At 42.6% G+C, this 27,281-nt stretch overlaps 1 protein-coding gene across 7 annotated transcripts in view; it reads right to left on the bottom strand.

Annotated features, from left to right (window-relative positions):
- SRCIN1 (SRC kinase signaling inhibitor 1) overlaps positions 1 to 27,281 on the bottom strand; it is a 330,976-nt gene that overhangs the window by 109,421 nt on the left and 194,274 nt on the right. For all 7 annotated transcript variants that reach the window (XM_075846590.1, XM_075846591.1, XM_075846589.1 and 4 more), the window contains one exon: positions 1,018 to 1,301. In XM_075846590.1, the coding sequence (XP_075702705.1) occupies positions 1,018 to 1,278 (261 nt within the window). In that variant the 5' untranslated portion in view covers positions 1,279 to 1,301. The remainder of the gene's footprint in view (positions 1 to 1,017; positions 1,302 to 27,281) is intronic.

Below are 27,281 nucleotides of genomic sequence, written 5' to 3'. Positions count from 1 at the left end.
TCCATCACATGACCATGGGCAGATTTATATTTCCTTGTAGTAAACAAGGAAAGTTCCTAACGAACGATTGCAAGCAGAGTTCTTAAAGACTGTGATGAATTAATACAGAAAATATATTGGAAAATTGTCAAACTTTTTATTATATGAAGATTAACCTTTATTTGCGAAACTGGAATACCCATTAAGCATCGGAGAGGATTTTAAATGCCATGTAGCAAATTCCAGCAAATGTGAGCCTATGCTTTAGATTTAAAGAGTTCCTCCAGTTTCCGATCTCCAGCTCAATTTGACATAGTCAAAGCAAATTTTTCTTAAAGTCATTGGGAAATATTTGTCTATTGAAAATACCCAAATTACAGGACCACATTAACAGGGTTGTCCTAGAATCGACAATAATCACCTTCCACAGGATAGGTGATAATTGTCTGATCACTGGGTCCCCACCGATCATGAGAGCGAGGGCGCGGAATCCCCAGATCATCCTTACCGCACCGGCCACAGTGAGGAGGAGCTTGAATGGAGTCGAGCATGCGCCCGCCGTTCCATTTAAGATCTATGGGAATGACGGAATCAGCCGAGCATCCCTGTTCTATTACAGTACAGCGCTCGGCTGATTCCATCATTCCCATAGACATTGAATTAAGCGGCGGGCACATGGTCGACCGCAGCTCCATTCAAGCTCCTCCCCAATGCGTCGGGCCCCCAGCGATCCTGTGGATAGGTGATCATTTTCGATCCTGGTAATAACTGTCCCTCCAATTCTGATCTAACATCTTTCCAAGCCCAATGTCATATTGGGAAGGAGATTGGAAGGGGAGGGACACTTAAACTCCAGCCAAATGGTTTGTCTTATCCTTGAAAGAGCCTTAAAATTTGTTAATGCTCTAAGCTTGTTAAATAGACATTTTATCCATGGAAAAAGAGACCATCATAGAGTTGTATGCTATGGGTGGGAAAATCAGCTTTCCACATATTACAAGATTTATCAGCAAAATTTGTGGTTGGCCCTGCTCTCACCTGATCTCGGATCCTTTCCTGCTGACCACGAATGGCCAAGGCATGTTGAGGGTATTTGTTCTTGAGGTGATCCATAAAGGCGTCTCTTTTCCTTTCCATATCAGACTTCTGGAGATTGGTCAGTGCCTCCAAGCTTTGGGCAGCAATCACAGTGTGCCGGCGCTCTGAAGTGTGCACCAAGCCCACATTAGAAAAACGCCTTGTCCCGTTACCGAGAGTGCGGTACTCTCGGGGGTATTCAGCATCGTCCGCAGAGATCATGTGCGTCCCAGACCGGCTGGAATCTGCAGAAAGAGGTAATAGAACAGGAGAAAGACATTAACAAAACACTCAGTGGTCAGTCAGCCATTCGGCCTACAGAAAATGTAATTGTTGAAAGGATTTTGGTCCTCTGTGGGATCAAAATGCATTAGACATGCATATAGGTAATTCTCTTAAGACAAGAGAGGAGTACTGACAGAAACACAGTCAGTCAGGTTATTCCTTTAGGTTATAAACACAGTATAGCATTTGATTTAGGAACAGGTAATGAATTTTATGTAGAGTTTGGCTTTAACCAGGGAGAATTATATTCTTATTCCGCAGTAAATACAGCGCTAGCTGCCTAAAGGCCTGTTCACACGTAACCGTTATCTTTGGGATTATTACGCTTCCGAGCAATCTTAATAAAAGTATTACTTATTGTTTATGAAAACTGGTTGTTCATACATAAAAATTAACGTTATCCTTTGTCATGTAAATGGCTGCCATCGGACGCCAAAAATTTAGTGTAATGATTTAAGACCATCAGACTGGTAAAAAAATTTTGCATTGAAGTTTGTCGGCGATTTAGAAAAATGATGATGTGTAACTGGGCAAACCTCTTTTTTACTTTTAGAACCCATCAATCAGACAGGTTATAAAACGTAGGTGGGTGTCCAACCTTTGTAAATGGTAAATTGGAGTGGGATAGCGCATGCTTATCTTGGTTTCTGGCCGATAATAAGGATTTGGGTCCCTTCGTTCTCTTAAACAGTGGGGTCAGAAGCCCACCTAACTTACTAGTATAACCTGAATGACGGGTTATAATAATAATCTTTATTTATATAGCGCCAACATATTATAAGTGATGGAACAACCTCGAGAAACGGCTTTCTTTTTTTATTATTTTATAGTAGAAGACAGCAAATAGGTTAATCTATATGTACAGTATGTATGTTCATCTTTTATGTCACTGCTTAATGTTTACTATCGCACTTAGTCATTAGGGATTCCTTCAGACTCCCTAATCTACGCGAGTGTTGACCTTTCTAGGCAGCATCTCATTGAGTCTGGGGGGCTGCCAACCAACAGGCCCAGCCCCCCTGGGGTGACTACACTGGCTCTAGATGCTCCTGTGGGGACCAGTGTGGTCACCTTTCAGCATGGTCACCTTCTATACTCCAAAACTGCTCCCTGCCTTTTGCAAACAAGACGGTCATTGTCTGCGGGAGAAAAAGTTGGTTGGGCTTTTCTTTAATAGTGTGATGTAGGAGATCTGAGAGGGGGACTGGCATGGTGAGACATTGTCTTAGTATTAATGGCTTTCTTTGATTTCCTCATTATAGCCGGATCACGACTTATCTTGAATGAAAATCGTGGCTATATATGCTCAAGCCTTATGTATCTCTATATTTAGTAATAATACATTTTACATTTAATTTGTCCTGAAATCTCTTATTCGAGCTGTTTTAGGAAGGTATTTCAATTCAACTCCGTATTCCATTGGTTTATTAGTGAGAACCATAAAGTAGCCACCAACGATTCTTCATATCAACAAGGGATATACCACGGAGAAAGACTTGAATAAAATATCCAAGCTTTCATATACTTAGACATAAAAAAGACCAATAAATAACATTTCTAAAGATGCTACTACGCATGAACACTTACTATACTACTGCAGATGTAGGTACCTTTATTTTTTTGTATTATTCAGTGTAAAGACCATCAGCGCATAAGATTGCTAAATAAAGTCATCAAGACTAGAAGTCAGGGATGGAGCATTTGATCGATGGTCAAACCTTTGCAGAACTTCCTACTCATGTAAAAATGTAGGGAAAAAACAACTAGGCTTTAAACCACACAGCGCAGGGAGAGATACGCCCAGGCCTCCGTCAGCTTTTCCTTCTCTCCTTCAAAAAACAAAAAAATCTTGTTGGGCTTGGCCAGCTTTTCTGGTTTTCAAATTTAATATATCGTAACGCCTACCATTGAATTACACGTCAACCCCAAGAAAATATTGTAGAATCAAAACATCAGATCCAAAAAAGTGGGAATTCTCCTGTTCAGTGGAGAACAAAAAAAGAAGAATTCCACAAATTGAATTGTATCAAAAATATAGAGAAAGTGCAATTTAATAGTAAGGTCTTCTTCCTTTAGGTATTGTATAGAGGGAATTATCTTCTTGCTCGGACTTTATTCCTTAGGCCTCATACCCACTTCAGTTATCTTCTTCAGGGTGCTATCCAGTTTCACGGATAGCACACGGACACATTAATTTCTATGGGGCCATGCACACTTCGCTTCTTTTAATGGAACCACGTGGCCGTTCTGACAAAAATAGGACCGGTCCTACTCCTATCCGGGTTTTGACGGAACAGTCTCGGCCTTCTCATTCATTTGGTCCGATGAAACAACGGACTGCACACGGAAGCCATCCGTGTGCGGTCCGTGTTTCACGGATCCGTCATTAGCGGCCGTATGATGGCCAACGGAAGTGTGCATGAGGCCTTAGTCTACAAACCATACAGAAGTGGCTATCATGGGACTGCAGTAGCATCCCCATGCAAACACGGGTGATTGCCTAGTTTGGTCTACACAAACTCCAGCTCTGTATCCAACCCAACACATCACTTGACATTGAGAACATGGGAATTGCACCAAGAGTGTCACAGAGCAGTGTTAGATCCTCCTCACTGTATCTATTGCTGGTGACATTGATTTGCATTTAAGCCAATAAGCATATTGTCACCTTCACCTGTTATGGATCTACTTCTTTACCCGGATGTGAAGCAGAGGAACCATTGTTAAGGTTTCTCTACAATCTTGTGTTTTCTGTCTGCTTAACCTTGATTCATTATTCATTTTAACAAAAGAAAAGAGGATTCATCTCCGCCTTTAAATTATTTATCTATTGCATATCATTGCTGGTAGGAAAGCTGGATGTGAATTTTTATTAACAATTGTGCTCATATGCATATAATATATCTTTTGAGATTGTAGACGACAAAATCTGCAAGTTACTCCTTTGTTCTAGGCATCAGCGGGAGTCCAAAACAGTTGAACGCTTTAATCAGGCTGCCAGTAAAGTAAAGGGGTATCATACTAAGACTACCTGTTACCATTGGCCCTATTAGGGCATGTGGATGTCAGAGATGAGGATCCCCCTATGAGCCAGACCGGAGAGACGCTAATAAACAGCCCTTGCTCTGGCGGACCCAGAATTTACTACATGGGCATTCATGGCCATAATTGTTCAGCTGGCTAGAACTTCCCTCAGCAATAACGGGTGATCGCTAGGGGTCTCTGCAGCCGGCCCCACGACAATCAGGCTTCATTTCCCAAAAAAAGGGATCGCCTTCATTAAACAACTCCTTTAAACTGGGGTTTGCATTGTGCGTTTTTGATGCATTCTCAGACTCAAAAATAAAAAAACGCATCTGAAAAACGCATGCGTTTTTTTAAATACCCATTCTTTTTTACAAAGTTTTTCAGCTGTAAGCCTATGACCATTAAATCAAAAACCATATAACAGCTGAAACATTTAAAAAATGCATGCCTTTTTTGGCAGTGTCTGAAAACGCAACAAAAACGCAGAATGTGAACCTAGCCATAAGGCAGAGTCCTATAATAAGATTATATGTGCAGGTGAAGTGAACTAGATTTCAACATTAATTTTTCCAGTCTACCGGCCAATAAGAATTCACTTTGATTTTATACAACCTACAGATGTGCCTAATCGCATTGGAAATAAAATCCACTTGTGAAATAAAAATCAGTAAGACTGAATGGAGATAAAGTACTAATGTATTTACCTGTAACACATCTGAATTTATTTCATTTTTCACATGCTGGATGTGGAGCATTCGTTATTTTGTCATTGATCATTAAATACGTAAGTAAACATGTAGTCGAGCTGTATATCACCGACTAATACTTGGTCTGGTTCGGTACATATACTACTTGATGAGGCGGATAAGGGAGGTTTATGAACAGTGGAATACATACGGTGGTGTTGCAGTATATAACACATAACATAGAGTAACTGCTTTGGGACTACAGCATATCATGGCCATTAAAATCTGAGCCACACTGCAACGCAGCCTGCAGCTATTCAATACTTGCACATTGGGGCTCAGACATGCGAGTTCTGTGCCATGAGCCCAACAATAATAGGGTATGTGTGGGCATGTATAGCATCCGTATGCTTTATGGCAGTCATTGGAATTTTGTGAAGAGTGATGGCAATAATGGTATTTAATGGGTTTCCTTGTAATAGAATAGAGCAACAGCTTTCCTTGTCCAAGGCGGTATTATAGACAGACAATGGAAAACTACATTTCACCCTTCACAAAACACATTGATATTGATAGTCCACCATGCAGACTGATGATGGCATAGAAGTTTTTCCACAATCCAGAACACATGGCCAATCAAAACGGAAAATGTGGCTTGTTGGGTTGCAACTCCCCGGTCCTCCACAGTGATGATGCTAACCTTGTTATTCCTCTTGCCCAACACCTACAGTGCTTGCACCTGCAAGTTTAAACCCTAAAAATCCTAGGATATTGAACAATGCTGGATTAAAATAGAGTTTGGGCGTAATTTAAAAGGCATTCCTATTAGGATTTCCCTGACTGCAGGGGTCGGCACAGTCGCATCTTGTGCAGGACAGAGCAGGAGTGTGGAGAAGGTATTTTACTAACTCGTAGTTGCTTTGGGCTGCCTCCATTTCAGTCTGGCATTCCTCCCATCTGTCTATGGCTGATTTTGGTTAGTTTAGAGTATATCTTGTTCCTACCTATATTATAGGCCCAGGCCAAATATAGAGAGTGGAGTCTTCTGTACAGGTATAATGTTCGTGTAAAATATCTGTAATGCAGCAATATAATGATATATACTTTGCATTTGGCATTTCGGTCATGGCAGATTATCCCCTGTATGTTCATTTATCAGGTCAGGAGGTGCTGCCTAGTATCATATTTTATACCACTATATGGCATTATATGCACCTAATTTCCAAACAGAAAATCCCCCCTTAAAGAAAGATCATTTCATTGTCTACCTTTACCAGTAGTCTTATGTGTGACATATTCCTCCTATGTGGTGTAGAATTTATAAGCATATGCGAAGTCAAAATGAAAGAATTGTTTTTTTTTGTTGTTTTTTTACACACGATCCTCATTTTTTACAATGTTATGTAAGTTTTATATGTCATAAAATGATATTGCGAAGTGTAGAATTTTCTGGCATTGTAACTCTTGCATATTAAATCTCATTATTCCATCCCTGTACTGAAAAAGACACCTATATAACTCCCTAATGAACAACATCCCAATGCCCTCTTGTACTTTATGCTCCCGTGCTTCTCCCATGTTTCCTTCAGGCTTCATTAACTACCAAGCGTTACTTTTGCCTGGAAATGAAAAGTTAATGATAAAAAAGAAAAAAAGTAGTGTAGCCATTAAAGATCTCGCTGACAGACTGTTATCCACTGCCCTCAGAACCGCTGAACAGAGAGGTGAGTCAGTCCTTCCAAATGTGGCATTAAATACACATTACAGAGGACTGGTAGGATAGAAATGAGCAGGGAGGGGGCTCGAATATGTGACTGGGGACAGGCTCGGTTTCCTTTCCTCAGATAATCGCTTTTCACTACCTGCCTGGCACCGTTTCAGCTGGAACATCGCCTGGCGACTATAAAGCTCTTTGAAGGCTACCCCAGAATGATAACAATATATACCTACTCCACAACCCCATCTTACTAGTCTGGAGAAATTAAAGGGGTAGCTCAGTTTCAGCAAATTAATGTTATTTTTTGCATAATTAAAAGTTATACAATTTTCCAATATACTATCTATATTAATTTCTCACGGTTTTCAAGATCTCTGATTGTCGATATTCAGTAGGAGCATTCAATGGTCATGTGATGAACACGCAGTGCTGGTATCATTAGAAGGCTCGGCTCTGATACACACCTGTGTGTCCATCACATGACCATGGACAGAATTTTATCCAGTGGAAGTAAACAATGAATGTTCCTACTGAATAACAACAAGCCGAGATCTTAAAAACTGCGAGGAATTAATACAGAAAGTATATTGGAAAATTGTATAACTTTTAATTATACAAAAAAAATATTATTTGTGGAAACCGGACAACCTATTTAAAGGGGTTTTCCAGGGACACAAAATTTTTGACCTAATACCCTATGTAACTATTGAATAAAGTTGCTTATATAGGAGTCTGTATTAAATCTGAACACATTTCTTCCTATTCTTCCTACCTCTTACCTGCTGGAAGTTCTGACTTTCATCGGTCTCTAATTTTCTTGACTCAGGCTCATGCACGAGAGTTAGTATACACACAGTCCTGTGTCGATACCTCACTGACCTACGTAACGACACAGGGCTGTCCTTTACTAATTATTCCACCCTCTCTGTCTATTGGCCCCCACTAGCTCTCCCTTCCCCTTTAGTTTATCCCACCCACCTGCTTTATCTGAGGTGCGATCACAGAATCCTGTGACCGCACCTCAAAGTACAAGCAAAGAATGAACGGAGCGGACATTGAGGAGGCCGTGGACCAATAGGATGCCTCAAAACCCCGGACTTCTGACGTACACCCGGGTTTGAGGCATCCTTTTGGTTCACAGCCTCCTTAAGGGCGGGTTCACACATGGCGGAATTGCACTTAAATTCCGCTGCGGACACTCCGCAGCGTTAATCCGCAGCGGAGCCGTTTCTACATTGACTTTCACTTTAATTTCGCAGTGTTCGTTTACACGATGCGTACAATTCCGCTGCGGAGCATAGGCTGCGGAGCGGAATTTGGTGTCCGCAGCATGCTCTGTCTGTTGCGGAGCAGTGGCGGACTCATGGCGGAATTTCTCCATTGACTTCAATGGAGATTCAAAGTTCCGCAATGAAGTCCGCAGCTGTCATGCACATGTCATGTGTGCTGCGGATGCGTCTTGCTTTTTTTACTTGACATTTCTTCATTCTGGCTGGACCTATGTATTTCTAGGTCTACAGCCAGACTGAGGAAGTCAATGGGGCTCCCGTAATGACGGGAGCGTTGCTAGGAGACGTCAGTAAATAGTCACTGTCCAGGGTGCTGAAAGAGTTAAGCGATCGGCAGTAACTGTTTCTGCACCCGGGACAGTGACTACCGATCTCAATATACATGTATCTGTAAAAAAAAATGAAGTTCGTACTTACCGAGAACTCCCTGTTTCTGTCTCCAGTCCGGCCTCCCAGGATGACGTTTCAGTGGAAGTGACGGCTGCAGCCAATCACAGGCCAAGCACAGGCTGCAGCGGTCACATGGACTGCCGCGTCATCCAGGGAGGTAGGGCTGGATGCCGAAGGAGGGACGCGTCATAAAGACAACGGGCGGTAAGTATGAATTTCTTTTACTTTCACTAGGGAAAGTGCTGTCCCTTCTCTCTATCCTGCACTGATAGGGAGAAGGGAAGCACTTTTCCCGCAGTCCGCAGCAGCTAGTCCGCATCAATTTTCTGCACATTTTGTGCAGATCCGCAGCCGTAATCCGCAACCCGGATTAGGTGCGGCATTGATGCGGACAGTTGCGGAGGAATTCCGCCATGTGTGGTCATGCCCTAAAGAGGCTCTGTCACCAGATTTTGCAACCCCTATCTGCTATTGCAGCAGATAGGCGCTGCAATGTAGATTACAGTAACGTTTTTATTTTTAAAAAACGAGCATTTTTGGCCAAGTTATGACCATTTTTGTAGTTATGCAAATGAGGCTTGCAAAAGTCCAAGTGGGCGTGTTTAAAAGTAAAAGTCCAAGTGGGCGTGTATTAAGTGCGTACATCGGGGCGTTTTTAATACTTTTACTAGCTGGGCGTTCTGATGAGAAGTATCATCCACTTCTCTTCAGAACGCCCAGCTTCTGCCAGATCACGCTGTGTCGTCACTCACTTCCTGCCCCAGGTCCTGCATCGTGTCAGACGAGCGAGGACACATCGGCACCAGAGGCTTCAGTTGATTCTGCAGCAGCATCGGCGTTAGCAGGTAAGTCGATGTAGCTACTTACCTGCAAACGCTGATGCTGCTGCAGAATCAACTGTAGCCTCTGGTGCCGATGTGTCCTCGCTCGTCTGACACGATGCAGGACCTGTGAGTGACGTCACAGCGTGATCTGGCAGAAGCTGGACGTTCTGAAGAGAAGTGGATGATACTTCTCATCAGAACGCCCAGCTAGTAAAAGTATTAAAAACGCCCCGATGTACGCACATAATACACGCCCACTTGGACTTTTACTTTTAAACACACCCACTTGGACTTTTGGAAGCCTCATTTGCATAACTACAAAAATGGTCATAACTTGGCCAAAAATGCTCGTTTTTTAAAAATAAAAACGTTACTGTAATCTACATTGCAGCGCCTATCTGCTGCAATAGCAGATAGGGGTTGCAAAATCTGGTGACAGAGCCTCTTTAATGTCCGCTCCATTCATTCTTTGCTCGTGCTTGAACAGCAGCACCATTTTCTTTGTATGCAGGCTATTCCCCAATTTTCACTGAGGAATAGCATGCACGCAATGGAAATCGTGCTGCTATTCAGGCACAAGCAAAGAATAAACGGAGCGGACATTCAGGAGGCCATGGACCAATAGGATGCCTCAAAACCAGGGACTTCTGACGTACACCCGCATTTCAGGCATCCTATTGGTCCACGGTCTCCTAAATGCCCGCCTCTTTTATTACGCCTTTGATCGACGCTCATTTGCTCAAGAAGAAGCTATGAACGGTAATGTATGGGGAAGAACGATCGTTACTCAATCGTTCGTCCCTATACATTTCCATCATGTTGGAAGAGCATGTCCCTGTTTACTCAGGGAGAAGTGCCGCCGACCAGCGACCATTTGTTTGGCTGTATAAATGATCCGATCAGCCATTCATCAGCTGATCATTGCCCTGTCTAAACTAGGTAATTGGCCTGTGTAAAACGGCCTTAAGAGTATTGTATTGCTCTTACTGCTAAATGGAGGTTAGAACTGCAGAACTATCCTCCTGCCTATAGTCACCCGAACGCAACAAAAAAAAATTTACGGACTTAAATTCCTATCAGAAATTAACATTTTGTCATAAATTCACACACTCTTGTTATCTTCTACATTGGCTGTGTGGCCTATGGCTGCCTTCTGTTCTTCATCAATTGTGTGTTTTGTGTTTTCAGCTGGAATGGCTCTCTCCAAGGTCAGGAACACATCACAGAGTGACATATAAAATGTGATATAAAGTGGCATTTATCAGCCATGCCGTTGTTCCACACATGCCATGTCCTCACATGGCACTTCTCACAACACTTGGCACACAAGGACATGTTACCCCGGCCATTGCAGCCCTGGTACAGGATGAGTAATGAAAGATCTTTGCATCCTTTTAGACTAAGCCATGGAAAGGGATGTTATAGGCGTCATGATTTCAATTACAGGCCACTTAATAGTTAAATTCACAGGCTGGTTATTATTCACGCACTATCCCTAGATAATGAAACACAATAACCCACATGCAGGAACACCGGTTGCAGAGAACAGCTTGGATTTTCTAGCATCTATATATTTGTGTTCGGCGCGCACCCTCTGGTTACTTGTACAGCACTCGATGGCTTCAGGTGCCAGCGCTAGAACTGAAGAAAGTAGATCAGTGGCACATAGCCGCTGATCAGACCTTTTTCATTTACTAAAATTCTCTGGAAACTTCAAGCTGGTATCTGGGTGCTATGGGCAATACCTTTACTTTGCTTCTGCCCTGGTTGTTATCCCTCATTATCTGCCTTGTTTTATACTTGCCAACTATATCATTTTTTTTAATAAGAAAATCGATCCCAGTGCCATCTATTGTGATGCCATTCAGGATCTGATTCACCCGTTTCTCTATCGCCACCGTTATTGCTCATCTGATAGACGTCACAAGTGTATGCTGAGCAGTGCAGAAATAGGAAGTCTTATCTGTTTGTAAGGGTCTATTCACACTGCGTTTGCAGTGTACATTGGTGGCATACATCAGGAGTATTTCACAAAGTATACCTCCAACAGATGCCACTGTATAGGCATGCAGAGCCATCTGTCACCATAAGCTCCAATGTCCAATGTTTTTGCGGGATGCCTCTGTATGGAAAAGCGCAGCAAACTACGCTATTCCATACATACAGTGGCATCTGTCGCCATGGCCTCCCATGTTAAAGAAAACTTTGCGGGATGCCTCAGACTTTGCTATTCTACACAGTTAAAAAATAAAAAGTGCTATATTGATAAAGACCAGAAAGACATTATTTTGGTCTCCATCGGGTGAATGGAGGACTATGGATATGTTTGACGTATACACCGGAAGAAGTGAATTCAGCCTGTGTTACGGTCATTTTAGATCATCAGTGGCACCTAGAACAGAGCAGCCAATGGTTGTGGCCAGCAACTACTGGATCCATAATAGGGTTGGAAAAATATTGGGATCACTAACCCAGTATATCAAGAGCACATACCATAGAGGCAGCCCATGCAGCTGCTATGATGAACATGGGGCTTTCAGGCCCCAGCTCTCAATGAATCCTGGTTTTTAATAGGAAGTGTGAACATAAGCAAGGCTCCCTCCTTTATGCAGGCATTCCTATGCTAGTGAACAAGAAAGAACCACCAGCCATGGGGTCATACGGCCCTTCTTTCCTACAAGGAACGGAAATGGAGTAAGGGCCAATGGGCCTTTATGTTAATCGGTGGTAGGAGGCAGCCCAGCTTTGCTAAGGAACCCTCTTTTCTCTATGTACACCACTGCCCTGTGTTAACGGCTATATGAGGTTCTGTAGCATCTAAGTTTCAGTAATGCAAACGTTGATACGTGTAAGGCCAGGATCACACACACACACGCAGATTTAATGCCGTTTTTGGTGCAGTTTTGTTAGCCGAACACAGCAGCGGACACATAAGAATGGTGAGGTCTTTTCTTTATACCTTTCCTTCCTTTTGGATTCACTTCTGGCTTTGACTCAAAAGACTGAGCCAAAAACTGCACCAATACTGCATGTGTGATCATGGTCTATAGCTTTCTAATTAGACAGTACTACCAAGCATGAACAAACAGTATAAATAAATGTGAATAATGATGAACAAACCTGAAAGTAACGCTTCTAATTTACTGCATTATTCTCCGCTAAGGATTTTGTAGACAATTCATAAAATTTACGGTTTGATACTTGACCGTGACAACATAATAAAAATTTAAAGTAAAGGTAATTTTATAGCTTGCAGAATTTGACAACTCAGAAGTAGACTACACAAATAACATAAAATGCACACTTGCATGAAATACGCCATCGCTAACAGTTTTACATCCTCCACTAGTGTCCAGAGAGAACGCATCTTGCAAGCAAGTGACCTGAGTTATGCTCGAATTGAGTCCTTATCATTCATTAGCTTTCTCAGCTCGGCTATTCCGACCCATGCGTTAGCTGCCGGCTGGATCAAATGGGCTAGTCAAACATGAGGAAAAAAAATCCACCCAGAAGCAGCGATCACATCAGCTCTGAGCTCCTGGCCGGTAATTACACGCACGGGAGGTTGAACGTGCCCGGCGGCTTCTGTCCTTATTGTTAGGAAGAATTATAGGAATGAAACAACAGAGAAATGCTTCTCCCGGCCGTATCCTTCAGCAGAGCATAAAGATAGAGGACATCTATCAGCTTCTCTCATCGGGGCAACGGGTGGGGGATAATTACTAACACGTAGTACAGCTAGCTGGCACTGCCGTGCCCTGTTCTCATTACAAAGAAGTGGGTCATACATTGGGCGATCGTTCCAAATATTCCATTTGGACCAAAATTTGAATAAAGCAGTTCTTATACATTCCTAAAAAAAATTATTTAGGACAATTTTATGATCAGGTAGAGTATCTGGCAATGTATGGTGAGAAATGCAATGTTTCTGACAGTCGCACAATTGATTTTCCAACAGAATAGCCAATACCTTTGTGTTTAACCAATCATTTGCTTTTCTCATCAAAAATGGCACCAGCATTACACAGGTCTGGTCTGAGGATGGACCGATGTTTCACAGCTTAGTGTCCCTCCAAGTCTATTCTCCGTACGACGCCTGGAGATTGCCAACTGTACCAGGGGCGGCCACAGACCGCAGAGGGCTCCTGTACAAGAACAGCATATGGCCCACTTGCTCTCAAATATCTCAGCATAGCGCACCCCCTTACATCTCTAATCCAGTCCACCAGTGTTTGTGAGCAATGAAATGCACCAGTTTATTCCCTTACATGCAATCTAATAGACAGTAGGAAGCTGCTTTTAGGCGGCAATGGGTCCCCTTACCTACTGGGCCTCTTGGACATATGGTATGTCCGCTCCTGAACTGTACTGCTTAGCGACACTTGGAAGAAGGCCTAACGGCTTTATTTATTTAGGGATCTATTCACATTAGTTTTATTCCCTTTCCGTCGTGGTTCTGTTTCTTTTTTACTGCAAAAACAACGTAGTTTGCAGCACTATCCTTACTGTGACTGAGACATTACAAATCAGACATTTTTGGGAACAGAGCCTTACGCACATTGTACATTTCTTAAAATGCAGTATTATTGCCATCTATATTAATCAAAAATATATACAATAAACCTTTGTATTCTTGCTTAGAAGAGCGGGTCCATCATGAGACCTGGCCTGCAGCCCCTCTTCTGTGTGTTTTGACAGGGAGTGCATTAAAGAAGAAGATGGAGCTGAGGAGGCCGAGGGCAATTCTGCAGAGCATGTCCAGTGTTAATATATTCTAAATGGTGGCACCCATTGCATATTTGGGACAGACACTCTCAAACCACATTTTAAAGCTGTATACAGCTATACAGTGCCTTAATGACCATGCAGTTCCAACATATCAGTGCCATAGTGTGCTTAAGACATTCTGCCCATACGGTACCGAATAATACCAGTGTCCAAATAATACCATCATATTATGCCTTAATACCACCATAAACTGTCTAAATAGTACCATAACTCTCTCCTTCTGTACCAGTCTGTCTCTTGCTTGTTTTTATGGTTTGTTCATGTTACGTATTTAAACCCCACTGTATTTTTATATGCATATCTCACTGGAAATTATAAGAATACTAATAATAAACAGTCCATATAACTGTAATATATAAATAAATAATACCACCATACAGTGCCCAAATATTAGCGCCATTCACTGCTCAAATGACTGTGCTCAATTGATTGATGTTGACAAGACGTGAATTTAGCGCCAGACGTGAATCATTTTGCCCTCTTTATAATTCAGCCATGCCATTTGCCTTATGTAGCACCCAGTACATCAGCCCCTATCTACACATATTCAGACCGCAATACCACTACAGAAAAAATAAAAATGCTAAAGTGGTGTTCATAAAAGCAATCTGGCAGGTATCTAGATACGTTTCTACCACTCATTAAAAAAAGTTCTTTAGATCCCTGGTCCATTTGATAGTCAAACACAGAACTGTAAGAACTATTCGAAGTCTCAGAACCGCTTACGCATCGCCGGAAAGAGTTTAATTATTGCATCGAAAGAGCGAGATTCAATATAGCATTATCTGATATTTAGGCTGGCATTTTCAAACATCCTGCAATGTGTTTGATATGTATTCCCTGATGAGGGGATGGGAGGGAGACGGAGGAGCAGAGTAAAAAATACTAGAAAAAGAGAGCAGGGGGTGGGGGTTAAAGGGTTACATACAAGAGGAGAGCGAGTCTAAATGAGACCCGAAGTAAGATGTTAAAGGAAAAGAAAACAGGTCAAAAGAGAATGAGGGAGGAGGAGAGTTTGGGGAGAAGAAGATAAAAGCTAAAGCTATAAAGAGGGAAAACAGTTTTAGGGAATGAAGGCATAGGAGAATATCATGCGCTGCGGAAGACAGAAATATGGAGGAAATAGATTAAAAGAGGTAGATGTAAGGAATGGATGTTAGCAGAGAGGTAGATGGAGAGAAAAGATAATAAAAGATAAGGAGATGAGACGATAGGAAAAGAAGTGTGACCGTCAACTGATGGGAGATAAAAAAAAGAAGCTGTGAATTAATGGAAGAGGTAGACCATTCAGGAGTTTGGAAGAAAGATAATAAATGGATAATATAGAAAATTAACATTCAGTTGAAGTCTGTTCAGCAGGCCGGCCGCAGGATACGCAGCTCAGTAGCACACATCAAAGGATGAATATGCTGCTTCAGCCGGGACAGGGGGGCGATGTGCGGGAATCATCGATTTTCTAAGAAAACCTTACACGGTTTATATTGATCAGGCCTGACTCCTTCCATGCTGTGTCAACTGCCTGGTGCCAGCCCTGCCAAGTCCTTACAGAGAGTGGCAGGGAAGAGGGGCCGCGTACCATGTAGTGCACAGTACAGGACTGACAGAAGGACAGCATTCATAGTCAATTTTTAATGGGACGATCAGGCTAAACCATCAAGAGCTCATTAGAGATAAAACATTGCCGCGTTTTCCGCCTGATTTGCAATGTTTAATTAATTTGCACCATTTGATTCAGATGATTAGTTGTAGAGATTGACATCACTGCAAACAGCAACAAAGAGAAAAAAGAAACTAAATGTAACAGGAGAACATGAGAACAATGCTTCAATTATGGGATCACTTACACCAATATTGCTACAGTTAGAATTGGTATTTTTCTCCATGCGACGGCCGTGACCTCGAGTTCTATCTACAATTATGAAGTGTTTTCCCACAACAGACTTTTATAACCAGGGGTGTAACAATATGGGATACAGCGGCTGCAGCCGAACCGGCGGTCGTGTTGCCACATAAGGGACGACTAGTGTTTATTCTCTGTACTGGGACATAACGGTGTGCATTATCTTTTAGCTTTGTCACCATGCTTATTACCCTTGTGCGGTGACCACTGCATTAGTTATACATGTGCTATGACATCACTGTGTTCATTGTCTCTATACTGAGACATTACTGTGTGCATTATCCTTGTATTAGGATGTTGTGCTTAGTATTCCTGTATCCTTGTGGTCCAAAACCGTTACCAGTGACATTCCTATGTTTGTCCCTGTACAATCACATTATTTGTCCTCTGTGACATCACTGTGTGCAATTTGGCTATGTCTTTAGTGTTTATAATCCCTCTGCTGTGATATAACTGTGCATTATCCCTGTAATGTGACATCACTGTGTGCATTATTCATATACTGTGACATTACTGTGTGCAATAACCTTCTCCTATGACTTCACAGTGTTTTATCCATGTACTATGACATTAACGTGTGCGCTAATCCTGTTTGGGTACATAACATTGTAAATAATTTCTGTACAGAGATACACTGTGGGCATTATCCCTGCAGTGACATCAATGTGACTATTATAAAAATATTGATCACTGGAGCGAATTAACGAACACTGGTGTACTTGCGGTATACCAGCAATTAATTACAGTGTTGCAGGTGCCATTTTCCCCAATACAATGTACTTTTAGTGAGGAATATGGCGCAGCTACTAAACTACGCCAGGTACACTTTCTGCATTATTTAGGCATTGTATAGCTGTATTATTTGTATACTGAATGGCAATTTTGTTTGGGCATTGAATGGCAGTATATTGGGCAATATATGCCGGTGAAATGTGGACACAATATGAGAATATTATTTAGAAACTATTTAGGCATTTTATGGTGGTATAATTTGGGCACTAAATGGCTGTGTAGTATTAGCATTGTATGGAACCATTATTTGGCATTGTATGGCAGTACAATTTTTATAGTTATCACAGAAATTCAATTAAGGTCCCTCCCTCAAGTGCCAAAAAAACGCAGCTATTATATTGCATGTGAGTTTGTGCCGTAATCTCGCATGTGATTTCAGCGCAACACATCGCAGAAGATATGTCGCCACGAAGCTCCAGCTTAAGAAAGTTGCTGAGCTGTAAGTGTTTTTTTAAGAATATTCTCAGAGTGGCCTCAAAGACCACCCCTGTCAATATGCCCTATTAAAGTATATGGACCCATAGAAGGGGATCCCCCATTCGGTACTCTCTCTGTAAACCAGAACAGAGAGTAGTTCTATAGGACCCAGCACGTCCATGTACTACATGGATGTCCATACATGATAAACAGTTATTGTCACGAAAAGCCGCATCTTACCACTCGTTTTAGAAGCTGCACTTGCTACGTTCACCGCGTCAGCTTTGTGAGACCACCTCTTTAACTATATGACCTTTCAGCGCTCGTTTTTTTTTTTACATGCTTTAAGGGGTTAACCCCAAAAACAACTAATTACCTACCCAAAGGGTAAGTTTTCAATAAGTGTTTGATCACAGGGGGTCTCACCACTGGGACCTCCCACCAATCTGAGTCCCCCGAATGAACAGAGCGACAGTCACGCATGTACAGGCGCTGTACTCGGCTATCCCTGCCAGTCTCAGAGAATGAAAGGGGCGGCAGCGCGCATGCGGGACCATCACTCTGTTCATTCAGGGAAATCGGGACCACAGTTCTCTCAATTGGTGGGGGCCCCAGAGATCAAACACTTATTACCTATCCTGTGGATAGGTGAGAAGTTGTGTTGGTGGGATAAGCTCTTTAAATAGAAATACAATCATAAAAAGTGCATATATATATATATATATATATATATATATATACACACACACACACATACATACATACACACACACACACACACACACACACACACACGTCCTTCTCAATGAATTAGAATACCATCAAAAGGTTAATTTATTTCAGTAATTCAATTCAAAAAGTCAAACTCCTATTATATAGATTCATTACACACAGAGTGATCTATTTCCAGCATTTTTTTCTTTTAAATGTTGATGATTAAGGTAACCGTTAATGAATACCCAAAATTTAGGGTCTCAGAAAATTTGATAAGCCCAATTTCAAAAATTATTTTTATTACCAAAATGTTGGCCTACTGAAAAGTATGTACAGTATATGCACTCAATACTTAGGCTTATATAATATTATCATTTTCGGAGACACTACATTTTTGGTTTTCATTAACCGTTACCCATAATCATCAACATTAAAATAAAAAAAATGCTGGAAATAGATCACTCTGTGTGTAATGAATCTATATAATATATGAGTCTCCCTTTTTTAATTAAATTACTGAAATAAATTAACTTTTTGATGATCTTCTAATTCATTGAGAAGGACTGGTTATATATATATATATATATAAATCAACCCATTATAACAGAATAAACCCTTTCTTCTTCTGAGCTGTGAGTTATAATTAACCACGTATTACCCAGACCTCAAGATCCAAACTCCATGTGATTGACAAGTCTGAAAGTTGGTCAGAATGGGATGTTGATTGACTACATATTCCCCCAATGGATAAACCGGGAGACATCTGAGATTCCTAGGTTTTTCAGTCAACCGGACTTAATGACTTTTACTGGGAATGACTGTGTATGCTGTGTAAGATTGGGATGACATACAAAAGTAGAATATGAATATCTTGGTAGCAGAAAATAAAATTGGTTTATTTTCCCATTAAACCTATCGTCCGCACACATGCTCCCGAAAATGAAAAGCAATCTCAATGCTCCTGTCTAAAATAGAGGCACAGCAATATAGCTAAATGCAGAATCTGAGGAGACACATGGTATCTATAGGCGTTGTGAAAAAACTGGCAGCAAGCTTGTGTCTCCACTCCGGATGTACCCAAAATTTCTAGCAAAAAATGTAGAGTCCCTGCTGGTTTGTTACTTTAGTGTTATCCTAGTTAAAATAAAACATTTATTTCCCTAAGGGAACGTTCACGTAATATCCCAAAATTTATCAGAATTTAGAAAATTGGCTGACACCATGGCTCATGAACAAAGTTCAATGGCAATTCTAATGCTTGTATTATGGTAAGTGATTCATCCCATAGTATTCATGTATGTAGACCATGAGGGATAGGGGTAAAGTGGGAAAAGAGAGGGAGATAAGAGAAAGATAGTTGGATATTGATATATGGAGATATATATGTAGCGGGACAGACATACATGTAACCAAAGTCACTCAAGGTTCCTCTCCAGCTTGATACTACGACTATGTACGACTTCCAATCCCATTTCTGACAGATCCAGAAACGATCCTTCAATTTCTAAATTATGATGATCGGACATGATGGCCATTATGATGCTATACACACGGCAAACCGTTCAGATACCACAGTATAAGGTATATTAGAGATCTCATCTCTCAGCGGACTTTTTTTTTGCTGACCTTTATTGATCAAATCTCTACATTTTATTTAAGAAAAGGCTGGGAAGACATTCTGCAAACTCATTATTAGGATATTGTCAATGATTGTATGGCGCGTTGTTAGAAGTATTGGATGGATGCAAATGTTTGTTCTATAACACAGATTACTGTCTAACATTGGATAGCCATGATAGGGACCCCTTTAGTCATCACTAGAAATAAGTCTCCTTGATGCAGAGCCACACCATTACTGCACCGCTCCAGGTGAATGTACCCAATCCTTTAGATTCGGATTCACTTTTATTACAATTACTTTGGGTCATTTATGGGCAGCAGTCATTGCTAGATGAAGTCAGAATTAAATGGATCACAAACAAAATCTTAAAAGGGATTGGCCTGCTTTGTACCATCCATACTTCTTATAGGGGTCGATTCACGTTAAGCAGATCACAAAGTGACCGTCCTGTTGGAACCCACAGCGATCAGCTGTAAACGGTAAGGAAACCTGGCAGCACGTGTTCAATTTCCCAACAGCGCCACCACAGGGGGAATTAAGCATTACACAGTGTCCATTTAAAACCGGTTATTACATTTTTTTTATATTGAATTTTGGAGCAGTACAATAAAAGGAAATGCAAAACATATATGGCATTACATGCGATTCATTACAGATATACACCGAAGTAGAAGCCGAATGTACAGGTAGAGACTGAAGGCACAATCATAACAACAGGGTGCTACACGTTCTGCTAAATATGGAAAGGATTAAAAAAAAATAGAATTCCCCCTAACACATTTAGAAGGAAAACATAAATGTGCACATTTTTTTACTTTTTTTTGGACCAGGCATAATGTGTAGCGCTGTATTCTGGAAGCACTGTGTGTCAGTCAGTAGACAAATCTTGTGGCAGTATTATATTCACGGGAGCACAGTGTGTGGCAGTAATCTGCCCAGGGGGCAGCGTGTATGGCAGTAATCTGCCCAGGGGGCAGCGTGTATGGCAGTAATCTGTCCAGGGGGCAGCGTGTATGGCAGTATTATATTCAGGTGGCACAGTGTGTGGCAGTAATTGTTTGTTTCATTATTAAAGTAGGAATGATTTTCCCAGATGACAAACCCCTTAAGGCTCAATTTCTGACTTTTTCTTGTAATCCTGGACAATGCCTTTGAGAAGTATTGGTCATGTTACTTAAAAAGTCAGTTCCCATTTATAGAGAAGTGTTCCATTGGTTGTTACAGACTTAGGATCTGTTTTACTTTTTCCATCATTCACTCCTGATTAAACTGAAGGTTTATGAGAAAATACAATTGCAAAAGTGGAAATGTTTTTCTATAAGGAGCATAATTGCCATTGTGGCAGTTATCTTGTAGGGTATGGCCCTTTAACCTCTTAACGACCAGGCCTATTTTGGCTTTAATAACCAGGCTTTTTTTTTCCAGCTTCTGTGCCCGAACGATTACCATCACGTACAGAATGCGAGAAGAGGAGCCTAACCAGGACGTGCATAGCCGTAAATATGGTGAAGTATTGAAATAACTTTAGACAGACAACTTGGAGGATAGGCACGTCCATGCATTACACGGAAAGCCTATAGATATTAAACTGTGTAATTCTTAATTTTCTCTGCGATGGCGCTGCAATGAAATCAAACACTTGCTGCTGGGTTCCTCCCCGGATAACATCTAATAGCTGGGGTTCTCAGCAACCTCGACATCCTCTTCCATCTCTTCCATTTTTGCTGGTAGACAGTAGACAGTCTCATATTGCTGACAGAGCAGTGTGGGGGGCTCCTTCTATAGCCAGGATCAGTATACAGCCAGACACAGATTTATGAAAAGGAGGAGGGGAAAATGACTGGTCTAGGAATGTTGAATTTCTCAGACAAAACAGGACCAAGTGGATTGTTTTTAGATTTTATTTATTTTATGCCTTTAGGAGTTCCTTTAAAGCGTTTACATTTATATGGCACATATGGTGTATATCTCTTCTGTATATGTATATTATCCAATGGATACAGCCAAATTGGCTCAACAGAAGCAAAATAACTATAATAACCTCCCATAATATATACTTATACCGGACTGCTATATAATATTGAGAAATGACAAGAAGACAGAGCTTTCAATTTTAAAAACAATTTAATTAAATAAAATGTAATTTTAATTCTAAAGCTATTCATCCAGAAGGTGGCAAAAACCCTGCGCACGTTTAGCCAATTTGTGCCACAGGGGAAAATTCCTTCCTGACCCCGAGAAAAGGCGATCAGTTAGAGAACCCAGGATCAGAGCTTGTAATGCATAACACATCTCATTGATAGCTATGACATTCTATTAAGTAGTAAGACACAGTGTTACGTATATGGCATATCCAGAAGTTGTTCAATCCCAGTTGTTCTCCAAAATGTCCGGTATCATACAGACCGCTCCTCCACTGATCGAACTCTGGAGATCACAGTACGGCCATGGTCATCTCATCTGTGAAAGAGAAAGAAAATACTGCTCTATGTCCCAGGAGACGGAAATTTGTATTAGACCAGGTCCCTTATGTGATATAAATCAAAACGACCAACCCCAGTAGGGCAGGGATTAGGCCTTTAGTCTGGAAGACATTTTTGACACAATTGATGTCCTCCCTCCGAGTTTTTATCCTCCTTCTAGGCCACATGTAGCATGCAATTTCCTCCTTCCCAGCTTGGACTTGCCTCACTAGTATAGCATATACCAGCGTTCAAGTCTTCTGCTTGAACTATGGGATAACATGGTTCCCTGTTATCCCGGCATACACCAGTCTTATTAACCTCCCCACTGGAGATGGTTCATGGTAATCGACCCTCTATACAGACCAAACAAGGTCCAGAGTCTCGCAGAACACAGCCATGGGATACTATGGGATAACCTTTAAAGAGTCTCTGTCACCACATTATAAGTGCCCTATCTCCTACATAAGGAGATCGGCGCTATAATGCAGATGACAGTAATGCATTTTATTTAAAAAAACGATCTATTTTCACCACTTTATTAGCGATTTTAGCTTTATGCTAATGAGTTGCTCAATGGACAACTGGGCGTGTTTTACTATTGACCAAGTGGGCGTTGTACAGGGGAGTGACCAATCAGCGTCATGCACTTCTCCCCATTCATTTAAACAGCGCATAGGGATCCTTTTAGATCGTTATGTGCAGTGGCGGATTATCATATGGGCGTTTCGGGCGGCCGCCCGGGGCCCGAGGCTTCCAGGGGGCCCATGGCAGCCCGAAACGCACATTATCTCGTAAATCTATTCAGCGCGCTAGCGCTGCTAACGGCCGAAGATGGGGAGGAGCAGGGAATTCGCCGGGATCCAGGGGTAGGACACGCCTCCCTGACAGTGCGGGCCGCCGCCATTGAGTAACAGAACAGCGACGGACGGCTGTTCTGTTACTCCAAAGCAGCAAGAGAAGAGCCGGCGGGCGGTCACCGGCGCTGAGGTCAGTACAGGATTATCCTCCTGCCCAACTGGTTCCCGACCGCTGGCTGTATTTTTACGGCCAGCGGTCAGGGACGGGTGCTTAAAACCCGAGCCATAGACTTTCTACGGCTCGGGTTTTAACTTGCTGCCCGCGCGATCGGGCAGCTGAATGTCGGGTCTCCGGCTGTCAGTGACTGCCGGGGACCCTGAGGAGAAGACAGAAGCAGCTTTCGCTGCTTCTGTCTTCTCCGATGTCTTCTTACACAGCGTTCAATGAACGCTGTGTACAGGAATAGAGACAGCAGCAGCGGCGCTGTCTCTATTCCTCCCGGTGATCATGTGACAGGTCACATGATCGCCGGGTGCCGTTAGTGGCAGACTGTTGCTGGGTCTTACTAGACCCAGCACAGCCCTATTAGTGACAATCGTCACTGTGAGAGGGCTGATTTCCCCTGTAACTGGGGCTGCTGTGCAGCTCCAGTTACAGTGGAAAAACATGGTGTAAAACAAAGAGAAAGTAGATATAAGGTTCCCCAAAGGTCTTTTTTGACCTTTGAGGATCAGAACATAGTAATAAAAAATAGTAAAGTGCAAAAAAAAAAAATAATAATAAATACACATAAAATACCCACCCCAAAAAAAACGTTCCCCCCCCCCGCCAATCATTGTTGTAACGCTAGCGCTGACCCAATTACCCTAATATAGACATGTAATATATTAAAATTTACGGTAGACAATGACGATCACAGATAAAAGGTCTATTTTAGGGTAAAACAATGTTATTACCAAAAAAAAATAGCTGAAACGTAAAAAAGCTTCTTTTTTTACTATTATTTTCAAACTTTATGAATAAAAATTCTAAAATGGCAAAAAATGTGTGCATAAAAACGATAAAAAACGAAACCTGCATTGTCTACGGAAAAAACGTCGCAAAAATAACGTCGGTTTTATTTTTTTTTAATAAAAATGTGTGTTTGGTGCAACTTTGTAATTACGTTTTATTAAAAAATATTTTCACTTTTTGAGATACAGCTGATTTGTATCCTGTATCCGTCAGGTCAGCAGGACTGACGGGATCAGTGAAACGGGCCCTGCGCTAAATTATAATCTTAGATGTGATAGATTTGAGGTGGATCCTGCGTGTCACTGATCCTGTCAGTCCTGCTGACCTGACGGATACAGGATACAAAGCAGCCGTATCTCAAAAAGTAAAAATATTTTTTAATAAAATCAATCAATCAATCACACTGATACACAGACATACTATATATATATATATAATTATAATATAAAGTTTTTAAATGTGTACATAACCTTGTGGCACTATATACAAGGGGGAGCGCTGTGTGGCACTATATACAAGGGGGAGCTCTGTGTGGCACTATATACAAGGGGGAGCGCTGTGTGACACTATATACAAGGGGGAGCGCTGTGAGGCACTATATACAAGGGGGAGCGCTGTGAGGCACTATATACAAGGGTGAGCGCTGTGAGGCACTATATACAAGGGGGAGCGCTGTGAGGCACTATATACAAGGGGGAGCGCTGTGAGGCACTATATACAAGGGGGAGCGCTGTGAGGCACTTTATACAAGGGGGAGCGCTGTGAGGCACTATATACAAGGGGGAGCGCTGTGAGGCACTATATACAAGGGGGAGCGCTGTGAGGCAAGGGGGGGCTGTGTAGTGCTATCCACCGTGGTATGTGTGTGGCGCTCTTTATAGGGGGGGCTTTTTGGTGCTATTTACAAGAGGGGGAGGGCTGTGTGGCGCTCTCTACAGGGGGGCTGTATGGCACTATCTATAGGGGGCTGTGTGTAACGCTCTCTACGAGGGGGATGTGTGATATATAGAGGGGGCTGTGTATGGCGATATCTATGGGGGTGTGTAATATCTACAGGGGCTGTGTGTGGCACTATGTACAGGGGGCTGTGTGTATGGTGTTTTACAGTGTGTGGTATTATATTCAGGCGCGCAGTGTTTGGTGCTATTATATTTAGGGGTACACTATGTGGCACCATGATAACTTTATTTTCGTTTATAGGTGTGGAAATGTTGGAAAAGTGAGGAGACGTCTAAGTGGCAAATTCTGCAGAAATGAGTCATGGCCGGGAGAAGTCGTCATGAGCGCTGGACCGGATGGAGAAGAAAAGAGGAAAAAAACTACTAGAATCTGAGACGTCGTCACCTGTGAGTCACTAGATTTATAGAGAATCTGTCACCTCTCCTGACATGTTTATTATAGGAAATCCTTGTATTTCACAAAAAGTCTTTCTGCGGTCCAGGACTGATAGACAATTCCCCTTGTCAGAAGGTTGTGTCCCTGCACAGTGTGATCCTGTCAGTATGTAGGGACACCGCGCTGTGACAAGGGGAATCGTAACACTGTTAATGCTTGCCCAAAAAGGTAGTGTTAAAAATAGTTACGGTGAGGAAGGGGGGCCCAAGTTTGGGTAACAGCCCAGGGCCCATGGTCTACTTAATCCGCCACTGGTTATGTGCTGTCTTATACGAACACATTAACGATACTGAAGTGTTTAGACAGTGAATAGACATTCCACGGGATGTCTATTCACAATCCCTGCACTTCGTTAAAGTTTCTGTGGTAGTTACCTTATGTAGGAGATAGGGCACTTATAATGTGGTGACAGAGTCTCTTTAAGCACTCTTAACATGTGTGACATGGAGGAGTTATAGGAGGACATCAAACAAGGCTCTTGCTGAAGTCATAACGCATTAATTCTACATATTTACCTTGACCTGTATAATCAGTGTGTTATGACATCAGGAGGTACCAAATATAGAATTATAAATAGAATGGTCACGTTACATACGATTTTGATCAATCTCAGCCGCCATTCCAGATCTCCTCCATGCAATGAAATAAGGTCGTAGTTTGCTTATGCAAAAAACTAATACAAACTGCTTAGTGAACCTAAATGTATAACAACCCCCATATCCCAAATTTTTAGATTAAATTAACGTAAACAATATGTACATACCTTACACATATGGAGGAGATTGGTGATATAATGGCAGCAGATTTTGCTCCACATTACGGTTTTCTTATTGGCTCCAAAACCTTAAAGTAAATAGCAGAACCTCCTATTACCGTGTGTATAAGCCACAGCCCTGGTGCCTATTTTGTTCTTTTTCCTGCCATGCGCCTAGTGCAGGGGTCTCAAGCACGCGGCCGGCGGGCCGCATGCGGCCCCTGGGGCTGTAATCTGCGGCCCGCGGGACACAGAGCCGCTAGTATCGGCTCTGCTCCGAGACTCTGGAATTCCCTGAGATCGCTGTCCACATATGAACAGCGATGTCTGGGGCTTCCCCAGGGCCGGAGTCCCGAGCAGAGCGCTGGTGTCGGCTCTGCTCTGGGACTCTGTGGAATTCCCTGACATCGCTGTCCACATATGAACAGCGATGTCTGGGGCTTCCCCAGAGCCGGAGTCCCGAGCAGAGCGCTGGTGTCGGCTCTGCTCCGGGACTCTGTGGAATTCCCTGACATCGCTGCCCATATATGGACAGTGTGTCAGGGTCTTCCCCAGAGCGGAGTCCCGGGCAGAGCGCTATTATCGGCTCTGCTCCGGGACTCTGGGGAAGCCTCTGACATCGCTGTCCATACATCGACAATGATGTCAGGGGCTTCCCCAGAGCAGGAGTCCCAGTGATGTCAGGAGCACAGCTGGAGTCCCAGGAAGAGCCTACTAGCACTCTGCCTGGGACTCCAGCTCTGGGCAAGCCCCTGACATCACTGGGGCAGCCTCTACAGAGGGCACTGGGGCAGCCTCTACAGAGGGCACTGGGGCAGCCTCTACAGAGGGCACTGGGGTAGCCTCTACAGAGGGCACTTTGGCAGCCTCTACAGAGGGCACATTGGCAGCCTCTACAGAGGGCACATTGGCAGCCTCTACAGAGGGCACTGTGGCAGCCTCTACAGAGGGCACTGTGGCAGCCTCTACAGAGGGCACTGTGGCGTTATCTCCAAGTGGGTGTGTGACAGTATCTGAAGAGGACACTGGCATTATCTAGGGGTGTGTTGCATTATCTACAGAGGGCACTGTGGCCTTATCTACAGAAGGCACTGTGGCCTTATCTACAGAAGGCACTGTGGCCTTATCTACAGAGGGCACTGTGGCCTTATCTACAGAGGGCACTGTGGCCTTATCTACAGAGGGCACTGTGGCCTTATCTACAGAGCGCACTGTGGCCTTATCTAGGGGTGTGTTGCATTATCCACAGAGGGCACTGCGGCAGCATCCACAGAGGGCACTGCGGCAGCATCCACAGAGGGCACTGCGGCAGCATCCACAGAGGGCACTGCGGCAGCATCCACAGAGGG

The sequence above is a fragment of the Rhinoderma darwinii genome, chromosome 13 (assembly GCF_050947455.1).
Source record: "Rhinoderma darwinii isolate aRhiDar2 chromosome 13, aRhiDar2.hap1, whole genome shotgun sequence".
Classification (NCBI taxonomy): Eukaryota; Metazoa; Chordata; class Amphibia; order Anura; family Rhinodermatidae; genus Rhinoderma; species Rhinoderma darwinii.
The sequence above is the reverse complement of the archived record's forward strand: the minus strand, read 5'-3'. Positions and strand labels throughout refer to the sequence as shown.